The 18888-nt window shown below is 38.4% G+C and overlaps 1 protein-coding gene across 3 annotated transcripts in view; it reads right to left on the bottom strand.

Annotated features, from left to right (window-relative positions):
- Nucleotides 1-16486, bottom strand: part of PDE3A (phosphodiesterase 3A) — a 316135-nt gene extending 299649 nt beyond the window's left edge. For 2 of the 3 annotated variants that reach the window (XM_060658211.3, XM_060658212.3), the window contains exon 1: nucleotides 15523-16486. In XM_060658211.3, coding sequence (XP_060514194.2) covers nucleotides 15523-16482 — 960 coding nt within the window. In that variant the 5' untranslated portion in view covers nucleotides 16483-16486. Of the gene's footprint in view, nucleotides 1-12939; nucleotides 12964-15522 lie in introns of those variants that run through there. The other variant, XM_078450049.2, reaches the window with a different exon arrangement.
- Nucleotides 16487-18888: the final 2402 nt, after the last annotated feature.

Below are 18888 nucleotides of genomic sequence, written 5' to 3'. Positions count from 1 at the left end.
ATCAGAATTTAAATATTTATATAGCACCTATCATTGAAGTGCTCTGTAGGTTGACAAATGGTCTGACTTAATATGAAAACAAAATAGAAGTTTTTCCTCTATAGGAAGGTGTGGGATGGACTGGCTGCATGCCTTTAGATAAGATGGGATTTGTCAGACTATTTGAAGACAAATAAGAAGAGAAAGACTTGAATTTTCCTTGAACAGTCTAATGTTTTTGCTGTATTAGAGGCTGAAATGTTAAAGCATCTACAAATACATCTGTTTAAGAGGGAGAGCATGAGGACACTTAAATGTATTAAAAATTTGTTTTAAAATAATAAGACACATATGTAAGAATAAAATTCCAAAACCAACTTTTATCAAATGTTATAATACCCTAACAAACTAATGACATTTGAAGAGTATAAGACATCTGATTAGAATTTGTTTCAATGTGGGCACCTAGGTGGCTTAGTTGGTTGAGTGTCTGACTTCAGCTTAGGTCATGATCTCATGGTTCATGAGTTCAAGTCCCACATCGGGCTCTGTGCTGACAGCTCATAGCCTGAAGCCTGCTTCGGATTCTGTGTCTCCCTCTCTCTCTGCCCCCTCCCCTGCTCACGCTCTATCTCTCTCTCCTTCAAAAATAAACATTAAAAAAAATTTTTTTTAAAGTAATTTGTTTCAATGTAAGGAGATCTGATGGTTTTCCTGAAAGTGGGGTTTACAATTTGTACATCCTCTGAAAAGCAAAGACAAAAGATAAACTTGGAAAGCAATAAAGTCGAACCAGATTTTTTAAAGGAAATGAAGATATAGATATTCCCTTAATATTTGGCCTCTGAATAAAAGAGAAAACTTAAAGAAACTCTTCTCCCTTCAAAGAGAAGTTCAGTCAGTCAATACCAATCTTGGTGGACTGCCTTCAAGATATATTTCTCACTAACACTACCTCTTGGTCCAATTCCCAATTGTTCCAATAGCCTTTTCTCTTCGTCCATCTTAACACTTATTCTCACTCAACACAAAAAGCCTCAGAGATCCTGTTCAACATAGGCCTGATTACATTCTTTCTCTACCAAAAATCCTTCAATGGCTTCCCATTCTGCTTGGAGCAATGGCCTGGCAATGACGCCCATGGCTTACTTATCTACTGCCCTTTCCTGTCACCTGTCTGACATCTCCTTCTACATGACAGAAGCAAAAACCAGAGAATGTTCAATGACCAAGTTGGGGGAAAAGAAGACTACCACAGGAAGAATTTCTAAATTGAAGCCAATGGTGGTACAGTGAAATGATGCAGGATTCTTGCTCCCCTGAGGTCAAACCAAAATAACCACCTCAGACTAGACTGAAAGTTCAATAAGTGGGAAAATCTGGAAGAAAAGTGGTCTGAGTACTGAAGTCCTGTGAGAATTAGAAAAAAGAGGGAACATCTAGAGAAATATTTTTATGTGGTGAAATAAACCATTACCCCCTTCCACTGAGGGTCATTTCTGAGCCTATGCTGTACTGCTATTTTTCAGAGATTATAAGCAGGAAGTCCCTTGTTTGAGAATAATGGTAAATAATGAAAAAAAAAAAAAAAGGAAGGATAAGACTGGAATTTTACCATGAAAAATGAAATAAAAAATCCTGAGAAAACTTTCAAAACAAAATATGGGTTATAATGGCAGCTATAGCACAAAACACGTTTCTGATGGGGTTCTATGACACATGATTGCAAAGCTCACTCTCAACAGCATCATCAGCCATTTTTGCAAACATGTTCAAAGACTCCATCAATTTTCCTCAATATCTCCCTTCATCCTTTTTCACTCGCATCATTTTCCTCAGAAGCACCTCTCACCATCTTTGTCAGATTTTTCTCTTTCCACTGTTAATCTGTCTGACTCCTCAGGCTCTTCATTGGTCAGCTTTGATTGTACATAAGCAACTGTAATCTTATATCATTTTAATTAACTTCCAGAAAACTTAAATCTTTTATAATACTTACAAGCTTGTTTTTTTTTTTTTTAAATCACATGTAAGTTGATACTTTCTGATATTAAGCCCACAACCTTCAATGACTTGGCCCTAATGGGTAGGAATAGATACTATTCTTATTCAGTTAGAAGTGATGTTTGACAAAAACCTATGCCCATTATTTCCACTAACTTTATCTTCACACCTTAAAAAAACAGACTGTATTATTTCTATGTTATGATATGGATTATTAAAGTTCAGAAAGTTGAAGAAACCTGTACACATTACAAAGTGCATATACTCTACGTAACATTTGTACAGCAATTTATTTGTATTTAAGTTTTATAACAGCCATATGAAATAGGTAGAAAAATTGTTATTCCTATCTTACAGAAGAATAAATTGATATGCAGAGTGGTAAAATAATTTTTTGGAGATATCCTCAATGGGGAAATCAAAGTGAAAATTTTATGAATGTCATACGTTCATAAACCATAATCTGTACACATGTATAAATAAAGAAGTTTTCCCCACAACACTGAACCAACCATTTTTTAACTATTTGTTTTAATCAGATTGCAGAAGTCAGAACTTTCTGTCTAGTTTTAGTAGACAGAAGTTTGTAGTCCCTGTATTTCTCCACTGAGCTACCTACAGTGCACCTTAAATCTTCAGACTTCTGGGGGTACCTGGGTGGCTCTGTCAGTTGAGTGTCCAACTCTTGATTTCAGCTCATGATCCCAGGGTCATGATATCAAGCCCTGTGTCGGGCTCCACGCTTAGCATGGAGCCTCCTTGAGATTCAGTCTCTCTCTCCCTCCCTCTGCCCCTCTCCCGGTCATGTACTCTTTCTCTAAAATTAAATTTTAAAAATCTCATATTTCTAGACCCCACTCTACACATAACTAAATCAGGATATCTCACCATAGGACCTAGAAATTTTCATTTTAATATGCTTCCCATCTAATTTTTATTCACACTAAAACTTGAGAACTACTGCGTGCAACTGGATTTAGAAAGTACCAGATGATATGTAGTTATAAGTAGGTGAGGTCAGGCCATCTCCTCGCAGATTTGTAAAGCGTCTAAAGGAAGTCTACTAATCTATTAATTAGAAACAGGCACTATTAGAATTCATAAAACAACAGTCTGATTAACACAGCATTATAATTATATAAGATTAATTAACACCAAGGAAAAAGAAGCTAAGAATCTAGACTTACTGATATACCCAGAAGGTAACAAATAGTCATTGTGAAACAGTCCTGGATGTTAAATGAGATACATCTACTTGCTGAAATATTTAAGTAATCTCTACACCCAACATGGGGTTCGAACTCATGACTCTGAGATCGAGTCACATGCTCTTTTGATTGAGCCAGCCAGGAGCCCCTAGTTGCTGACATTTTTAATCAATCTGGGCCCATAAGAGGTATAAAAAAATAAAAAAAAAAGGTCACACAAGATTGCCATAAGAGTACATTTATAAGTCAAAGTGGTAAATGCACTAAAGAAGTAAAGACTATGAATCAATGTCTTGGAAAGTAATAATGTCAGGAAAGTTCACAAGTAGCATCACGACTTCTGAAAAATAATCTAAGTGCTTTTGGTCTGAAGACAGATCCTGACCCAATACATGGATGGGCTTCCTGCCCAGTGTCCAGAAGTGACTCTCTCAGGTCTTCCCCTTTTTCCAAATCACAAAAAGTTCTAGATTTTAAGTGCACCAATGTTATAACCCCAAAAGACTATACAGTAAATATATGTTTTTAAGCTGAGGAATTATTCCTTTGATTTTGATCTAGACTTCTTTCTGCACAAGCAAATACCAGCCTTAATTTGTTCCACTCATTTACTGCAGGCAGTTTCCATTTCCCAACGCCACTTTTTTAGATAACTTAATCAGTGTCCATTTCTATCTGTACCCAACATTCCTACCAAATTCTCACACTTTTCATTTAGGACTACTTAAATCCTTACAGAAGTTCCACCAGACATTTAAAAGTTCTAGTGTCATTCTTTAAAAGGGTTAAGAAGAGCCGATTCAATTATTATTCAAGCAAAAAGAAATAAAAAGAAGCCGACAATATGAGGCTACTGCCTTAAAAACTGGGCTATAATTTAGGTGCTGCTTATCTAGCAAAAACAATTCCAATCAGAGCAAAAACAGATCATTAGGAGTAAAAACAGACACCATTCAAGATGGTACAGACACATAGCTAGCTTCCTGTCCCAAAATGTAGTTAAAAGATTTTGCTTCTAAATTTTGTATTAAAATGTCAAATTGGAAATGGCTTATTTTCAAAAATATATTTTGCTTATTTCAAAATACGAATTTAGGACTAAATTCTTAGTTTGTAATTTATTTTTTTCAAATAGAAACATTCAGGTTTTTAAAAAATAATATATTTAAAGAAATCTCAAACTCTTGATAGTTTTCAGTAACGGCAACCTTTCAAAAAAAAAAAAAATCTACCTGTGAGACCATTTGACATCCACAAAGTAAAAGAAACTTGTCACTATATAATATAGTTGAACGTAACCTTTTTTCCACTACACTTGTACTCCCAGTTTATCTAAGGGCATGATAATCTGACTACCATGCTGAAAAGAGATATTTCTGATTTCAGTGAAAGGCTATGACAATATCTCTATTAAGTATTAAAACTTCAGCAACAAAATATTGTTGGTCTTAAAGCTTTCTATCTTAACAAGTTCTATTAAAAACGAGATATATCAAAATAATTGGATAAACTAAAACTTGCCATCTCAAGAAAATGGTGCCCATTTCTGGTTTTTCAGCTCATCTGGATTCTACAATTATGCCACCAAGTTTCTAGATTATTTAGCACAATTGACAAGTCATCTCTGGAAACAACGGACCCAAATCAGATTTCGTAATTGAGCACAATTAAAAGAAAAAAAGAGAGATTTACTTTACATTAGACGTTTCCAGATATACAGCTATTCAGTAAGAACCTCTAACAAAAATAGAGACCAACACAGTATATAAGGGCGGCGGTTCAGATCACCTGCCAACTCTTTGCAGAAAGTGAAGGGAACAAATCAAGTCAATGCTTATTCTTTGTCAATTAATTTATCAGTTGAACATGGAGAAGGCTTAGAAGACTTCAATTTTTATTTTTCTAAAAAAAATGTACCTAATTTCAAAACTTGTTTTAACATTTACACTGTGAGGATCTTGGTGGTAGCTTTGGTTATTTTCAGTTCGGAATGAGCTAAAAATAAATATCTAGGACTCATGCTGAAAGTGGGATTTCCTCCCAGTAAGAGCACAGCAAATTCAGCCCCTTATCTGACACATGCAAGAGAATAGTTTTTTAAGTAATAAAAATACAAATACGTTAAAAATCTAAGTTTGTGGGCTAGCTGATAGGCTATTTCTTTTCTACTTTCCATAGAAATTCACTTAAATCCGTTTAATCACTAGGTCAATCAGTAGATTAGGGAGATAAATATTTCAGATTAAAAGTCATTTATTTCTTTTCCATCCATTACACCTGCCAGCCGGCACCCACAATGAGCAAGGCGCTGGGCTGGAGCAGGCTATGAAGTTTGATTCTTTTACAATGAAAACAGTTATGATCAGAGTCTGACGTTAGTTCGTTAGCCTAGAAAGCAAAGTTTGAAGGTAGCCTAGGCAACTCAACAGGTCCTCTGCTTTTCAAACTTTGAGAGTCTGTTGAGGGGTCAGGACCCCAAAATACAAACTACCAAACAAGGGGATGCTTTGTATCACCATGCCTCATGAGGAGCATTGCCTAAGTGGACCTGTGAATTGAATCATATGCAACGCTTAGTTTAAAAGTAAGAACTATTTCCTTCATTTTTAAACTAGCGTTTAGGTAAGAGTGCCGACTCCACGTGGGTTGCCACAAAATAAAGCATTCCCAAAAGAACATTTTTAATGACTTCAAACTTTATTTAAGTGGATTATACCTGGACAGAGGCAAACACTTGCCATAGACATAGCATAAATATTCAGTTATTTAAACTTCCTTCAGAAGATGGAATATTTTTATTAAAATCCTATTAAATCAAAACCACAAGCTTCTTGCATAAAATTATTTCCATAATCTGACAGGGTACTGTGGGGTGTGGGGGATAGAAAGGTATTCCTCAAATTTTAAATATACTCTGAGGGAGAAGAATCTCCTAGGTTAAAAACACATGAATTAAAAGCATTTCTTTGAAATACACACACACACACACACACACACTTTATCAGAAAAGATGACTGGCAAAAAAAGTTTTACACGACCAACTTTTGCATTTTTTAAAGCAATTTCAAAAATTAGCCAGGGTGAATGACTAGTTACATTCAAATACAAACTCTTTCAAGTAACAGTTATGATTATTATGATACTTTATTCTCCAGCTAGCTACTTCAAGAAGTCTAAATTTAGCCAACTTCACCAGGAGTGAGCCTGAGTTCACATTATTTCATTTTAGCTAAATGTGCTTCTTTGCATATCATGATTCTACTGCCTTTTGTTCATTTTAGATTTCCCAAGTGATACGTGAAAAATCTATGTATCTCACTATTTTTATTCTGGAATGCAAAGATAAATAATGGGCCTGGCTCAAAGAAAAGGAATTTATAAATCAAAGGTCACCACAAGCATCACACACAGATATAAACCATTATACACAAAATAAACACATACTTAAAAAAAAATCATTGTATGTATCTGTGTATATAAAGCAACATGCCTTATACAAAAAGTAATTTTCCCTGCATTCTCAATGTAATATTGGAACATTGCCTAGAGTTAACGACTTTGTGGAGTTTGGGGAGAGGAGATGGAAGGGGACATTCAAAAATCACTACCTTTTTCAAAACCTGTACCTTTTTCTGAGTTCACCCTGCAGTTTGAAATCACACAGAGCTCCAAAGCCAACTCATCTCAATCCCTAGTCTTGAAATTCCATACTACCTGAATCTCTAATCCTTTCTATACACAAAATAGAACTATTTCCATTTCGTTTTGTATAGTGTTTGCATAAACAATGGTGAGAAGTCATCAGCACTTTACAGACACTGTTATACTTTTCGTCCATTAAAATTACCAGCAGGTTTGTCACTTTAGTTTCCTAAGTTACCAAGATAACGACCTGCACTATAAACATAAACACTTTCATTTCTAAAGAGACATTAGATAACCCAATTATACACTAATCACCATGAACGTGACTAATCACATGGTCACACTGTCCACACAAGCAATCCCTGTTAAAAATCAAACTCTGAAAGGCAGAATCATAAATAACTGGCAATTTTAATACTGTTACGAATCATGTAAACATAAAGTCTCCTTATTCAAGAAGTCTGTGAAACTCCCCTCCAATTAAAATAATATTTTTAAATATGTGCAATAATGTGAAATGAAGAAAAGACGAAAAACAGACTTTCCACCTATTAGTGTAGCAGTTAGTGGTACAAGAAAGAGTTACTAAGGTCACTTATAAATTTGATTGTATATCAAGTGCCATTATTAAATCTACATAGACTTGCCATTCATTATAACTGAACAGGTCACATGCATATTCAAATATATCATTTGTTTAAAAGGTAGGGGCACCTGGATGGCTCAGTCAGTTAAGCACCTGACTCAGTTTGGGCTCAGGTCATGATCTCACTGTTTTGTGAATTTAAATTTTTTTTTTTTTCAACGTTTTTTTTTTATTTATTTTTGGGACAGAGAGAGACAGAGCATGAACGGGGGAGGGGCAGAGAGAGAGGGAGACACAGAATCTGAAACAGGCTCCAGGCTCCGAGCCATCAGCCCAGAGCCTGACGCGGGGCTCGAACTCACAGACCGCGAGATCGTGACCTGGCTGAAGTCGGACGCTTAACCGACTGCGCCACCCAGGCGCCCCACTGTTTTGTGAATTTAAGCCCTGTGTCAGGCTCTGCACTAACAGTGTAGAGCCTAGTGCAGAGCCTGCTTGAGATTCTCTCTGTCCGTCTCTCTCTCTCTCTCTCCTCCCCTCCTGCTCACACGCTCTCAAAATAAATAAATAAACATTTAAAAAAATTGTTTTAAGTACAGCTGCACTGTCCAAAAAGGCAGCCATTAGTTACATATATCATTTGAGTACTTGAAATGTGGCCACACCAAACTGAGATATGCTGTAAGTGTAAAACATACACCAGGTATTTAGATTTACAACAACAACAACAAAAAAATGCAAAATATCCTGATATTTTTATATTGATTTTATGTTGATATGACATAATGGATTACTTTAAATATGACTATCGTGGATTTCACCGGTTTCTTTTTACTTTTCTATGTGGCTGCTTGAAAATATAAAATTAAATACGTGGCTCATGTTAGATTTCTATTGGACAGTGCTTATCTATAATGTTTACAAGACTGTTTTCATCAAAGCCACTGGGTGACACTGTTTCTCCACTAAATTGGTACAACCAAAGCAATTTCCTGGCAGAGGAAAAAAATCACACACATAGGCATGCACACATGTACCCATGTGGACATATACACCAAGAGACATAATATGCTCTTTATATCTATATTCATAGGATGAAACTTTCTTAGGATGAGAGAAAAAAGTACACTATAGTAATTTTATTACTATCTCAGGATGACAACATGAACACATTTAAGTAATTTTATTACCATTTTAGCAGGACTAGCTATATTTAAAAGTCTTTAATGATCATTCAGATTCCTCGATAACAAATGACAGCTCTAATCAAATCAAACAGGCTGAACTTGTTTAGTTGCTGATTTTTCCCAACTAGCTTTCCACCTTATAAATGGCAATGTTCTTCACAACCTCCTCTAATATTACATCCTATTTACTTACATTTTAATGGATTCCTGAGGAAACCATGCAAAATAACTTAGGTGAACAAAAACCACCAGCTGTTTTTGCTAACAAAGAAATGCTTTACTGATGTGCAGATTACTTTTTGCCTTGGATTTTGAAATCCTGAACATTTTTAAATAGATATAAAAAACTAAAATAAAAACAAAAATCAATAGTCAAGCCACCAGAGCATGCTCTTCTTTGATGAGATAAAGACTCCACAAAGTTAGACTTTGCAATGCAATTAATATTCAATCATGGGACAAAGTCCTGAATGATACATTACGGAGGCTACCTGGTACTTTGATAACCAGAAAATTCATTGTAAGGGCTCAAGTTTTCTGTTATTTGTCCATTCAATGGGTTTTATTCAAATTCTGAATGAGAATTTAGAATTCTTTCCATGTGCAACTCACAAATGATACTTAAATTTACCAGCCTGACTCCTTTCCTACTCTTCCCCAAGCAGCATATTCAGGCCCAAGAGAAAAATGGATAAAAACCAACATTTTGCCTCAGTCTGACTACATACATTTAGCTGACTTTCCCTGTTTCTTTTAAAATCAGACTAATTTTAGTCTCTTAACTACAAACTGTACAGAATTGAGCATTTTGAGATCTCCTTGATACAGATTACTTAAGGCCATAAACTACCTCAGGATATGAAAACAATCATTGTACTATATTGAAGTGTAACTTCCTAAATCCTGTAATAGCTTTATTTCAGAAGTACTATAAAGGTATACTAATGTAACTTCCATTTCAAATAAAAAATTCTGTCTTCAAAATGCAAAATTACTGAAATTCTAAAAACATTTATGTTTAACCAGTAATGAGGAAGTTATGAAAATCTATGAAACTATAGACTTTTATCCCAGAAAAATGAACAGATGAAGTTTTGCATAAAATTTCAGAGAAGAGATGAATGGTTCTGGATCTAGATGTAAAACCTACGCTCAGCCATTATATGCATTCTTTCAACTATTATCTAAGAGGTCATTTAGCTATTTTACTGATTTCCCCTTTTCTTATGTTGATCTCTCATTACCCTAACTGGCTTTAAGCTCTGGAGAGACAAGTACTATATTATATCTGTGTATAATTTGTATGGCTTTTCGCACAAGGCCTAATATATAAAATGTGCTGATATGACATTCGAGAGGTTCACTGACCAAAGACCTTTACTGATAACATTCGCTAAATGTAGCATCTTCTTTTAAAACCGTAGTATACATTTATGGTGAACACATATAGCCGACTAATATTTTTGAAAATTTTTATCCAACAGATCTTTCTCTGAACTACAATTTATTCAACATCTTCAAGATATTTTTCTTCTTCCAGACAGTAAGCTGCGTATTTTATGTTGACAATAGCATTATATTCTTAGATCCAAGTTAAGACAATTCCCTAAAATCCTTATTGGGGAGGTAGGAGATCCTTCTAAAAAATACTACCAATTTTTGGGTAGGAGGATTTAAATTCCCATACAAAAAAATAATATTCATTTGAATATTAACCGAGCAAATTTAAATATAAGAATATGAAGATACCTGAACCTTCTGAGGTTCATTATGAATTATTTAATAGAGCTTCATTAAAAACATGAATGTAGAAAGCAAACACAAATTAGGTTTTCAATCTCATATCTTGAGGGTTTTTTCAAAGATACAATTATAAATATCACAAGAGAAGAGGAGGAGGAGGAAGACTTGATGGGATAGGAGACAGAAGACCAACTAAATAAACAATTCACCACAAACATGTAGGGTCACACATAATTTCACAAAGCCAAAGAAACTTGCCCTATGCAAAGGCACTGTGTCTGCATGTCAAAATCTCTTTAGGATACCACATGCTACAACAGTTGCATTGATTGCCTTCCTACATCCATGAGATTACATCTCACAACAATAATGTTTCCTGAAAAATACAACTCCTATCCTAAATCCAAAATAAACTCATTCATTCGATAGACATCATTGAAAACTTGTGTTAATCCACATAGACTCTATTGGGATGTTACTGGCACCAACCATATTAACTGAAATCTTAAAACATATAGAAATCTTTCTAATTTTGAGGTTCATAAACATTCCATTTCAATTCTATTTAAAGGAGAAGTGAAATTAAATTTAGTAAAGCCTTTATTCAACTAGAGTCGTGCAAAGATTAGTCTCAGAATTTTATTTCCTAATAGAATACAACAAATTCACACAAATGTCACTACAAATACAATGAATGCTTTTTCATGCCAGTGTCACTCACCCCTGCCTGCCTGCACCCCTGCCCAGGCTTTTCAAAATGTATTTCATACACAGAGTCACTGTTCTGGTTGTTTATTTAATTAACATGACAGCCCAGCATACACAGCATTTCTTTCAGTTCTACAGTTTTAACTTTTTACACTTTAGACTCAATACAGAAAGAGTAAAATTACTGTTTGACTCCTTCCAACCTCTGTAAATTTATATAGATTCACTGACTATTTCTGTCAGTTAAAACCGTTTTTTCAGTATGCTTTAAATTTATCTGTATATACAAAGTAAAAATCACAATTTTGTCCCCACAAACACACAAAATTATTTTCCTTTACCTTTCCCAAGGGATAAGAAAGTCTTGTGTTTTTCTTTTTTAATGTTTTCAGAAGTTGAGATTAATTAATTTTAATTCTGTCAGCAGGTCATAAATAATCAGTATTGTTCTTTGTATCACCATAAGCTGAGTTATCCTACTGAAATGTTATAAAATTAAAAACCTATGATTGTTTCTGAAATTTATTCAGTTTGAGGAATATAGTGTATTATACTTAAATGAATTAGGAACTCAAAGGACAATATAGTCTATTTTTAAAAGAAATAATTCTGTATTTTTATAGCCACACTATAAACAGAAGTTATACTTTTCCATATAAAAGATGTATCAAGGCCTATCTGTGTCTACCAGCAAAAAGCATACCTATTTCTCATATTTTTGTTTTATTGTTGCTACTTGCTTTTTCATTTCAAAATGTCTTTCTTACGTCAATGATGAAAAACTTGATTCCACTTTTGACAACCAACCACCAGGCTCCACTACATTCCTACAAAAATCTGTTGTTGCTAAAGATGTTTAAGAGTTTTTAGGGAAATGAACATTTTGAATTTTAATTATACAATATAAAGTATATAGCCGTACATTTCTGACGGATACAGTATCCATCCTAAAGAATTTTGTCAATGAGTGGTCCAAATAACACGAACAGAGAGAGACACATACCTGGGGTGTATTTTGTGTGAAGCCATAGGCAAAAATACTAAATTCTTGACAGGTAACCAAAATAAAATAGCATTGGTTAGGAATCTTTCAAAATTGAAAGTGCAAGGTGGTCACAGTAATTAGAGAGGAATAACCAGCCAATGGTGTTCTTTGACATATAAAGAGAATAGAGACACCACTTCAAACACAATTTCCAAATGGTAAAAATTTCATAATTAAAATTTTATATTGAAAAATAGCATTAACCACACAAAATATCTAGTAATTCAAGAAATTAATTCAAGAAATTCTAAGTATCTCTGTATAGTCCAGTGTTTAGACAGTGCAGTGATAACTTGAGAGAGACATATCTGCTCTAGAATGTGAACGAACACCCACTTAGAAAAGATACATATACCATAATGGACACACATGTGCCAACCAAAAAAGTGCAGTTTGACACACTGATCTACAAAATCAGCCTGAGTCTTGAGGATACTGGACTAGTATACTACTGAACTAAAAGCCACACAAATATTACAAACTTTTCTTTACGAAGAGTCAAGATACCTCCACTTGCATTCACAGACAGACCCAGTATCAGATTAATTCTGTGACTGAGGACTAGCCCTATTTCTCCTTCCTTTGCTTAAAGCCATCTTCATCATCCACACTGCAAAACTAATCCCATGTGCAGTATCCAATCTGTAGACTTAGCCATGGTTCAGGAAGAAAGGGGGAAAAGGGAGGAAAATATCTGTCAGTTGGTTTGTCTTCCGAGAATTTTTATCATCCATTCTCCTTGACCTTTTAGAATCGAGTCATTGAAAAGAGGTAGTTCGCAAGCAAGCGGCCACTACCATTCATACAGAGAAGAAAAGGCTGAAATTCTCTCACCTTTAAACCTCGCAATGAGCAAGGTCCAAGTAATTTCTCAAGAGGCCTCTGCCAGCCTTTCTGGGCTTTATGTCCTTACACCTCCATTTAAAATTCACTTGTTGCTTATCATCTTGAGTTGAGAACAGACATTCTTTCATAAAGGTAGCATTCAGGGCAGGGTCATATATGTGCTTTACAAGTATTTTGATTCTTGACTTCATAAAGTATGCAGATGACAGTGTACACTTTGCACTCTTAACCAGAAGTTTGTTTCCTTATGATAAAACAGATAAGCCTTTTATTATATAGCTCCTGAACTTTTCACACAGTTAGGCTAACGTATGAGATATTGCCCTACCTTGTAAGAGACTATTCCATGTTAGTTCCCACCCACCCACCCACCCCCCCATTCTACTCAGCAACAACTTTAATGAGCCGTATATGAAAACTAGTCTTAAGTAATACGCACACACTAACCAGTACCCTCATTAAAACTTCAAGGATCTAAATTTCTACTAAATGTAACCTTGTTTTTCCATCAACCATAAGAGATCTAGTCTCTCTCACTTGAGAACTTTCTTCATAAACAGTCTTAAAAAAAAATAGGAACCAGAGAAAATGGCCAAAGTAGATTATAAATGTGCATTTTCAACAGCATTAATCAGCAAAACATTTAAAAATGCAATGCTAAGTTGTTTTCTTATAAGTCTGCACATTATTTGAATTTTCCATTTATCAATTCAAATCAGAGAAAACCAAGAAAAATCTGTAGGATAATTAACACTGCTAGTTAACTCACCTAAACACCTTTACATTAAATCCACTTGGAGCTCCTTAACTTCTAAATGTTGTATGGAATTTCAGAAATGTAAGAGGTTAAGTAATATTAATTTGTGGTCAAGCTATTTATGATTAAATCACAGATTTGCCTTACAAAGTATGGTTCAATCTTGCAATGATCATATCACATTCCCCTTCAAGTCAAAGAAAAGTGTTCAAACTGTAATTAAACTAGCGGTGTTTTCATTTAAAAAACATTCTCTCCTGACACTTTGAAAAGAAACTGAACTGTGTTTTCCCCCTAATTGGTTTACCTTTAAATAGATGGCTTATTTTATTCTGGTGATTTCCAAATTTCTACCAAAACTAAGTATCAGTCAGTGGCCTGTTTTTAACTTCACTCTTAGAGTAAGCTTATACCCAAGAAATATTTCCTTTATCTAAACAAAAAGCTAAATAAGTACATTTGTTTTAAAATAAACACAGAGACTATGATGCTGTCATCCATTCTGCCAAATACTGTCAAACAACTGCATTCTGTGTAATCAACTCCATTTCAAAAACAAACTAGCCACCACACCATATGGTGACTGCTAGGTCTTAGAATCTACATGATTCTACACAGAATAACCTAAAAAGAAAAGCTTACTATATATTAGGACATTCTCCCACTCACTAAAGTTGTCCTAAAAAGACCATAGGTAGGCATAAATTTAAATGGGAAAAGTGTAAATTTCCACTTGCTGTGTATAATAAGCTCTCTACAACCCCCACCCCCTTAAGTGTCATTATCTGTTTGGAATAGAGAAGCAAACACTTATGTATACCTTTTCAGAAACAATTTGTATTTAAAATTGGGATTTGTTCTTTTATGCCCTTTATAGCAACTATATTCCATGGTCTCAAATCCCTTAATGATAAGGAGATTCATCTCCAAAATTCACTAACCTTTTTTTTCCCCCCCAGGACACCTTCATTCATAATTCTCTTCTTTCTTTTTGAGAGATTTATACCACCAGCAATCTTAGAATTATTCTCCTGAATTAATATTTCCTGCATAATCTGAATAAATTCATTTGAATTTCTAAACATCCACTTAAGCGCGCACTCAAGAGAAATGTTTCCTTTTAGTTGACACTAAGAGCTCAGTTCAAGACTTTGACAAATTCCGCAGTTCAGACATATTGTTCCCCAAATAGAAGTTTATCATTAGGATACAAAACACATTAGCACATAAATAACTATGTCCCCAAGTTACATTTAAAAACAAACTGGGCACCACCAGATGCAGCCTCTTCAAGGAAAACTTACCGCAAAGCCAGAAAGCGTGTATCAACACCTCACCTTCAAGCATTCTTTGCTTTTACTGACTTCCATAAACATTTGTCACTTTGGATGAAACTTTATCAAAAGTATTTTAAAAATCTAGTAAGATCCACGTGTTGAAAAATCACCCAGTGCTAAAAAGCTGCATTGAAAGATTTCTGCTACATTAGTAAAGCTACGAGAGTACTTAAGTGGAGGGAAGTCAAACGCCAGGTGTAGCACATCTAAAAAGTTGACCCAGCTGTGGAAGACCCTGCAAACGCCACCTAGTTTTGTTACTTATTATTGTTTCTGTTGTTCAGGTTGTAAAATACTGTGGGAGACGAGGAGAATACGTGTCTAGTTTCCTACTAGGTCTGAAGTTAGAGCTCTTTTCTAGGCTATCTTTGCTTTAGTACCCAGTTCTGGGATTCCCTCCACTTTGGGGCGAATCCCAAGCGTTTCGAGTCTTCCCGAGAGGCGAGAGGCGAGCGAGAAGAGCTTGCCAGCGCTTACCTGTTCCCTCGGTATGCAGGGCAGGGAGGTCCTCCGATGAGACTTGCTGCTGCAGCCGGACATCTCGGCGGACACCACGGAACTGGACCGCCTCCTCCTCTTAAATACTGGGATATCTTCCCTGGTCCCAGCAATCAGCTGGGACCCGAAATGCTCCCTCGGAGCCGCCCCCGCGGGCTGCGGCAAGATTTGCTCCACGTACCTGGCCAGGAGGAGCCCCAGCACGCCGGCCAAGTACGCCAGGTAAGGTCTCCAGGCGACCTTGAACCTCTCTAAGGAAATGAGGGACACGGTCCTGACCGCGCTAGTCAAGGCGATCATGAGTACGCCCAGCCTCAGCCTCAGCACCAGCCATGTCGCGGCGGCCAAGCAGCTGAGCACCACCCCCGCGGCCGGGAGCGAGAGTAAGTGATCCTCCCCGACGCCCAGCCCAATCTGGACGAGCGCTTCCCCCCCGCAGCAGGCTGCCAGCAGTGAGACGGCCAGAGGCAGGCGCACCCCGGCGCGCAGGAGGTACAAGCCCATCCAGAAGAAGGCACACAGGAGACTGAAGAGCAGCGCCGAGGGCTGCAGCCAGGGGCTGAGCGGCGCGCCGCCCCCGGGAGCACCTCCCCGAAGCCCGGGGAAGACGCCCCCTTCTGCTCCCAGGGCCGCTTCCTCCGCCGCCGCAGCCGCCACCTCCTTACTCTGCTCCGGGTCCCGGCCGATCTCCCCGCGCACCAGCCTCACCAGCAGGGCCAGCAGAAAGGACAGGGAGCCGGCGCACAGCGCTGAGGAAAGTTTCCGGGAGCGCCGGAGCGGCTGCAGCACCAGGTCTCTCCAGCGGCCGCGGCTGCCGGAGTCCCGCGGCGGTGCGGCGCCGGGGCGAGCGGGGTAGTCCCGGCCCGCGGCGGGGGCTGGATGCACCCCACCGTGGCCTGGCTTGTCTCGGACTCGGGCGGCCTCGCGGGGCACTGCCATCGTGTGCCCTCCTCACGGAATCCCCAAGGTCCCCCCGACGCCCCCACCCCGACACACACACATGCACGCACGCACCCTCTCCCTAATCCCACCCTCGGAATCCTTCCTTCTCCCCGGGCCCCCGAGCCCCACTACAAGTTTCAGCTTCCCAGTAAACTCCTGGGGAATCCTGGATGCTCCAAAGAGACGCCTTCAAGTTAAAAGCTAGCACAGACACAAACGATCAGACTTCCTCCTTTTCTCTCTTTGGAAAACTCTTAAAAATTGTGCTCCACCCCCACCCCCGATTTCTATCCTCCGGGGTCTCTTCCTACTTCAGGATTTTAAAAATTGCCCCACGCGCCCCGCGCACGGGGGCTGCAGCCGCTGGAGGAGCCGGAGGCGCGGGGCGAGCCCGGGGCCATCTCGTGCGGCGCTCGGCGTTGCGCTGCAGCGCGCCGGGCCCGCGGCGTCTGGAGGTGCCCCTTTTCTTCCTTCCTGCAGCTCTTTCTCTATCACTCTTTCTTTCTCCTCGGCCGATCCTCCCCGGCACGGCCCCAGGAAGCGAACCGCCATTCCCCGGGGCAGAAAGCAAAGCCTCCCCTGCGTCTGTCGGTCCAGTCCATGGCAAAGGGTGGCAAAAAAAATGGAAAGGGGGCTGAGAAATAACCAAGAAGTTGCTAAGTCCCGTCGGAAAGAGACACAGTCCGAGAGGCTAGCGGCAGCGGCAAGAAGGGAGGGAGGGAGAGCGAGCGAGCTGGAGAGGAAGGGAGGGTGAGAGGAAGGGAGGGTGAGAAGGGAGAACGAGATTTACTTTTTTTTTCTCCCCTTCTTTTTGGTGCGATGTAGGTGGTGATTTGCAGTTTTGCAAAAGGGAAACGAGTTTAGACGACTGGTTAAAACTGTATTAAAAAAGCGGGCAACTGGAGTGATCAGCGACTCAGCTTGCTTGCTGCTTTCTTTAAGGCAACTCCCTAGGAAAGCTTTCCCAGCCGAGTTCCCGCCTCCTCCCCCGGAGGAGGCGCTGCTTTCAGCGCTTTGCGGCATTCTCCTGAGCGGGTTCCGCACGCACTTGAGCACGTTGGAGAAAGGGTTGCTGAGGCTGGTCTACCACCGCCCAGCTTACTGAAGCCAGGGGTTGCGGGTTTCTGCGGCTGGCCCTCAGGCCGAGCTTCCTAGGACGTTAGGAAAAAAGGATTGTCCTTGCCTACTTGTCAGGCAGTGGAAACTAACATGCTACCTCCTGATGACAAGCCACATCTACTGTCAGTGATTCAAAGATGCTTAGTTCTCAAGTCAGTTACAACAGCAAACCAATTTCAGGTGGCATTGTAATGCTCTGGCTGCTCCTGCTGGAAGGTCTGTTTTAAACAGAACCGAAGCCTTTCCTATTATTCCAAATGATGGAAAATCTCAAAAAGTTGCCAAGACAGTACCAGCATTATTATTTTTCAATTTTTTCTAATGTTTATTTATTCTTGAGAGAGAGAGAGAGAGACAGAACGTGGGCAGGGGAGAGGCATAGAGAGAGGGAGACAGAATCTGAAGCAGGCTCCAGGCTCTGAGCTGTCAGCACAGAGCCCAATGTGGGGCTTGAACCCATGAACCATGAGAGCATGACCTGAGCCAAAGTCGGAGGCTTAACCCATTGAGCCACCCAGGCACCCCATAACAGCATTATTAAATTGGGAAATAAGAGTTGGGGGCGGGGTTTTTTGTTAGTTTGTTTTTTCCAAATTGTTGTTTGAAAAATCCAGGGTAGGAGAGTATTAGGCAACAGCTGTTGATGGTGGGTGGTAAATACATGGAGATTAAGTGACCCCAGCCTCAAGAAGGTTTACCAAATTAAGAAGCCTAAAAGGAATTAAAAGAAATCTCAAGGGAGAAGTGAGGCCAGGTAGGTTAACAGCAGGAGAGCTCTGAGAAGACTCACTATGGTTGTGAAATAGTATGTCTACCATAAAGAATGCTTGTGAGAAAAAATCAGGACCCTCGTTATGAATGTTTACAGGATGCATGCTTCATATACTGTAGGAATTTAGTCTTTGAGAAACTAAAGAAAAAATTTAAAACTAACTTTTTAGGCAGATTATGAAAAATCATTCAATATCCACCCAGTGGGCCTTTAAAATCCATCAGTTTTGGGAGCTAGTTCCTTTTTACATTTAGAACATAAGAATATGATCGTCCACTCTTGTTCATGTTGAATATGGCTACCTTAGATGTCATTTGCCTTCACTAATATTAATAATAATCCAATTTTGTCTTAATTATCTTGACATTCCAGGTTAAAGTGTGTTGTTAGCCTGGAGTATTTGGATAATTGGTTCAATATGCCACTGTATTTTGTGTGTAGAGATGAAGTAATATAAAGAAAAGCCAAAGGAGATACTTGAGATAAAATTAATTCATAGAGGTAGGGGGGAG

The sequence above is a fragment of the Panthera onca genome, chromosome B4 (genome assembly GCF_046562875.1).
Source record: "Panthera onca isolate mPanOnc1 chromosome B4, mPanOnc1 haplotype 2, whole genome shotgun sequence".
NCBI lineage: Eukaryota > Metazoa > Chordata > Mammalia > Carnivora > Felidae > Panthera > Panthera onca.
This window is presented reverse-complemented; position numbering and strand designations above follow the sequence as displayed.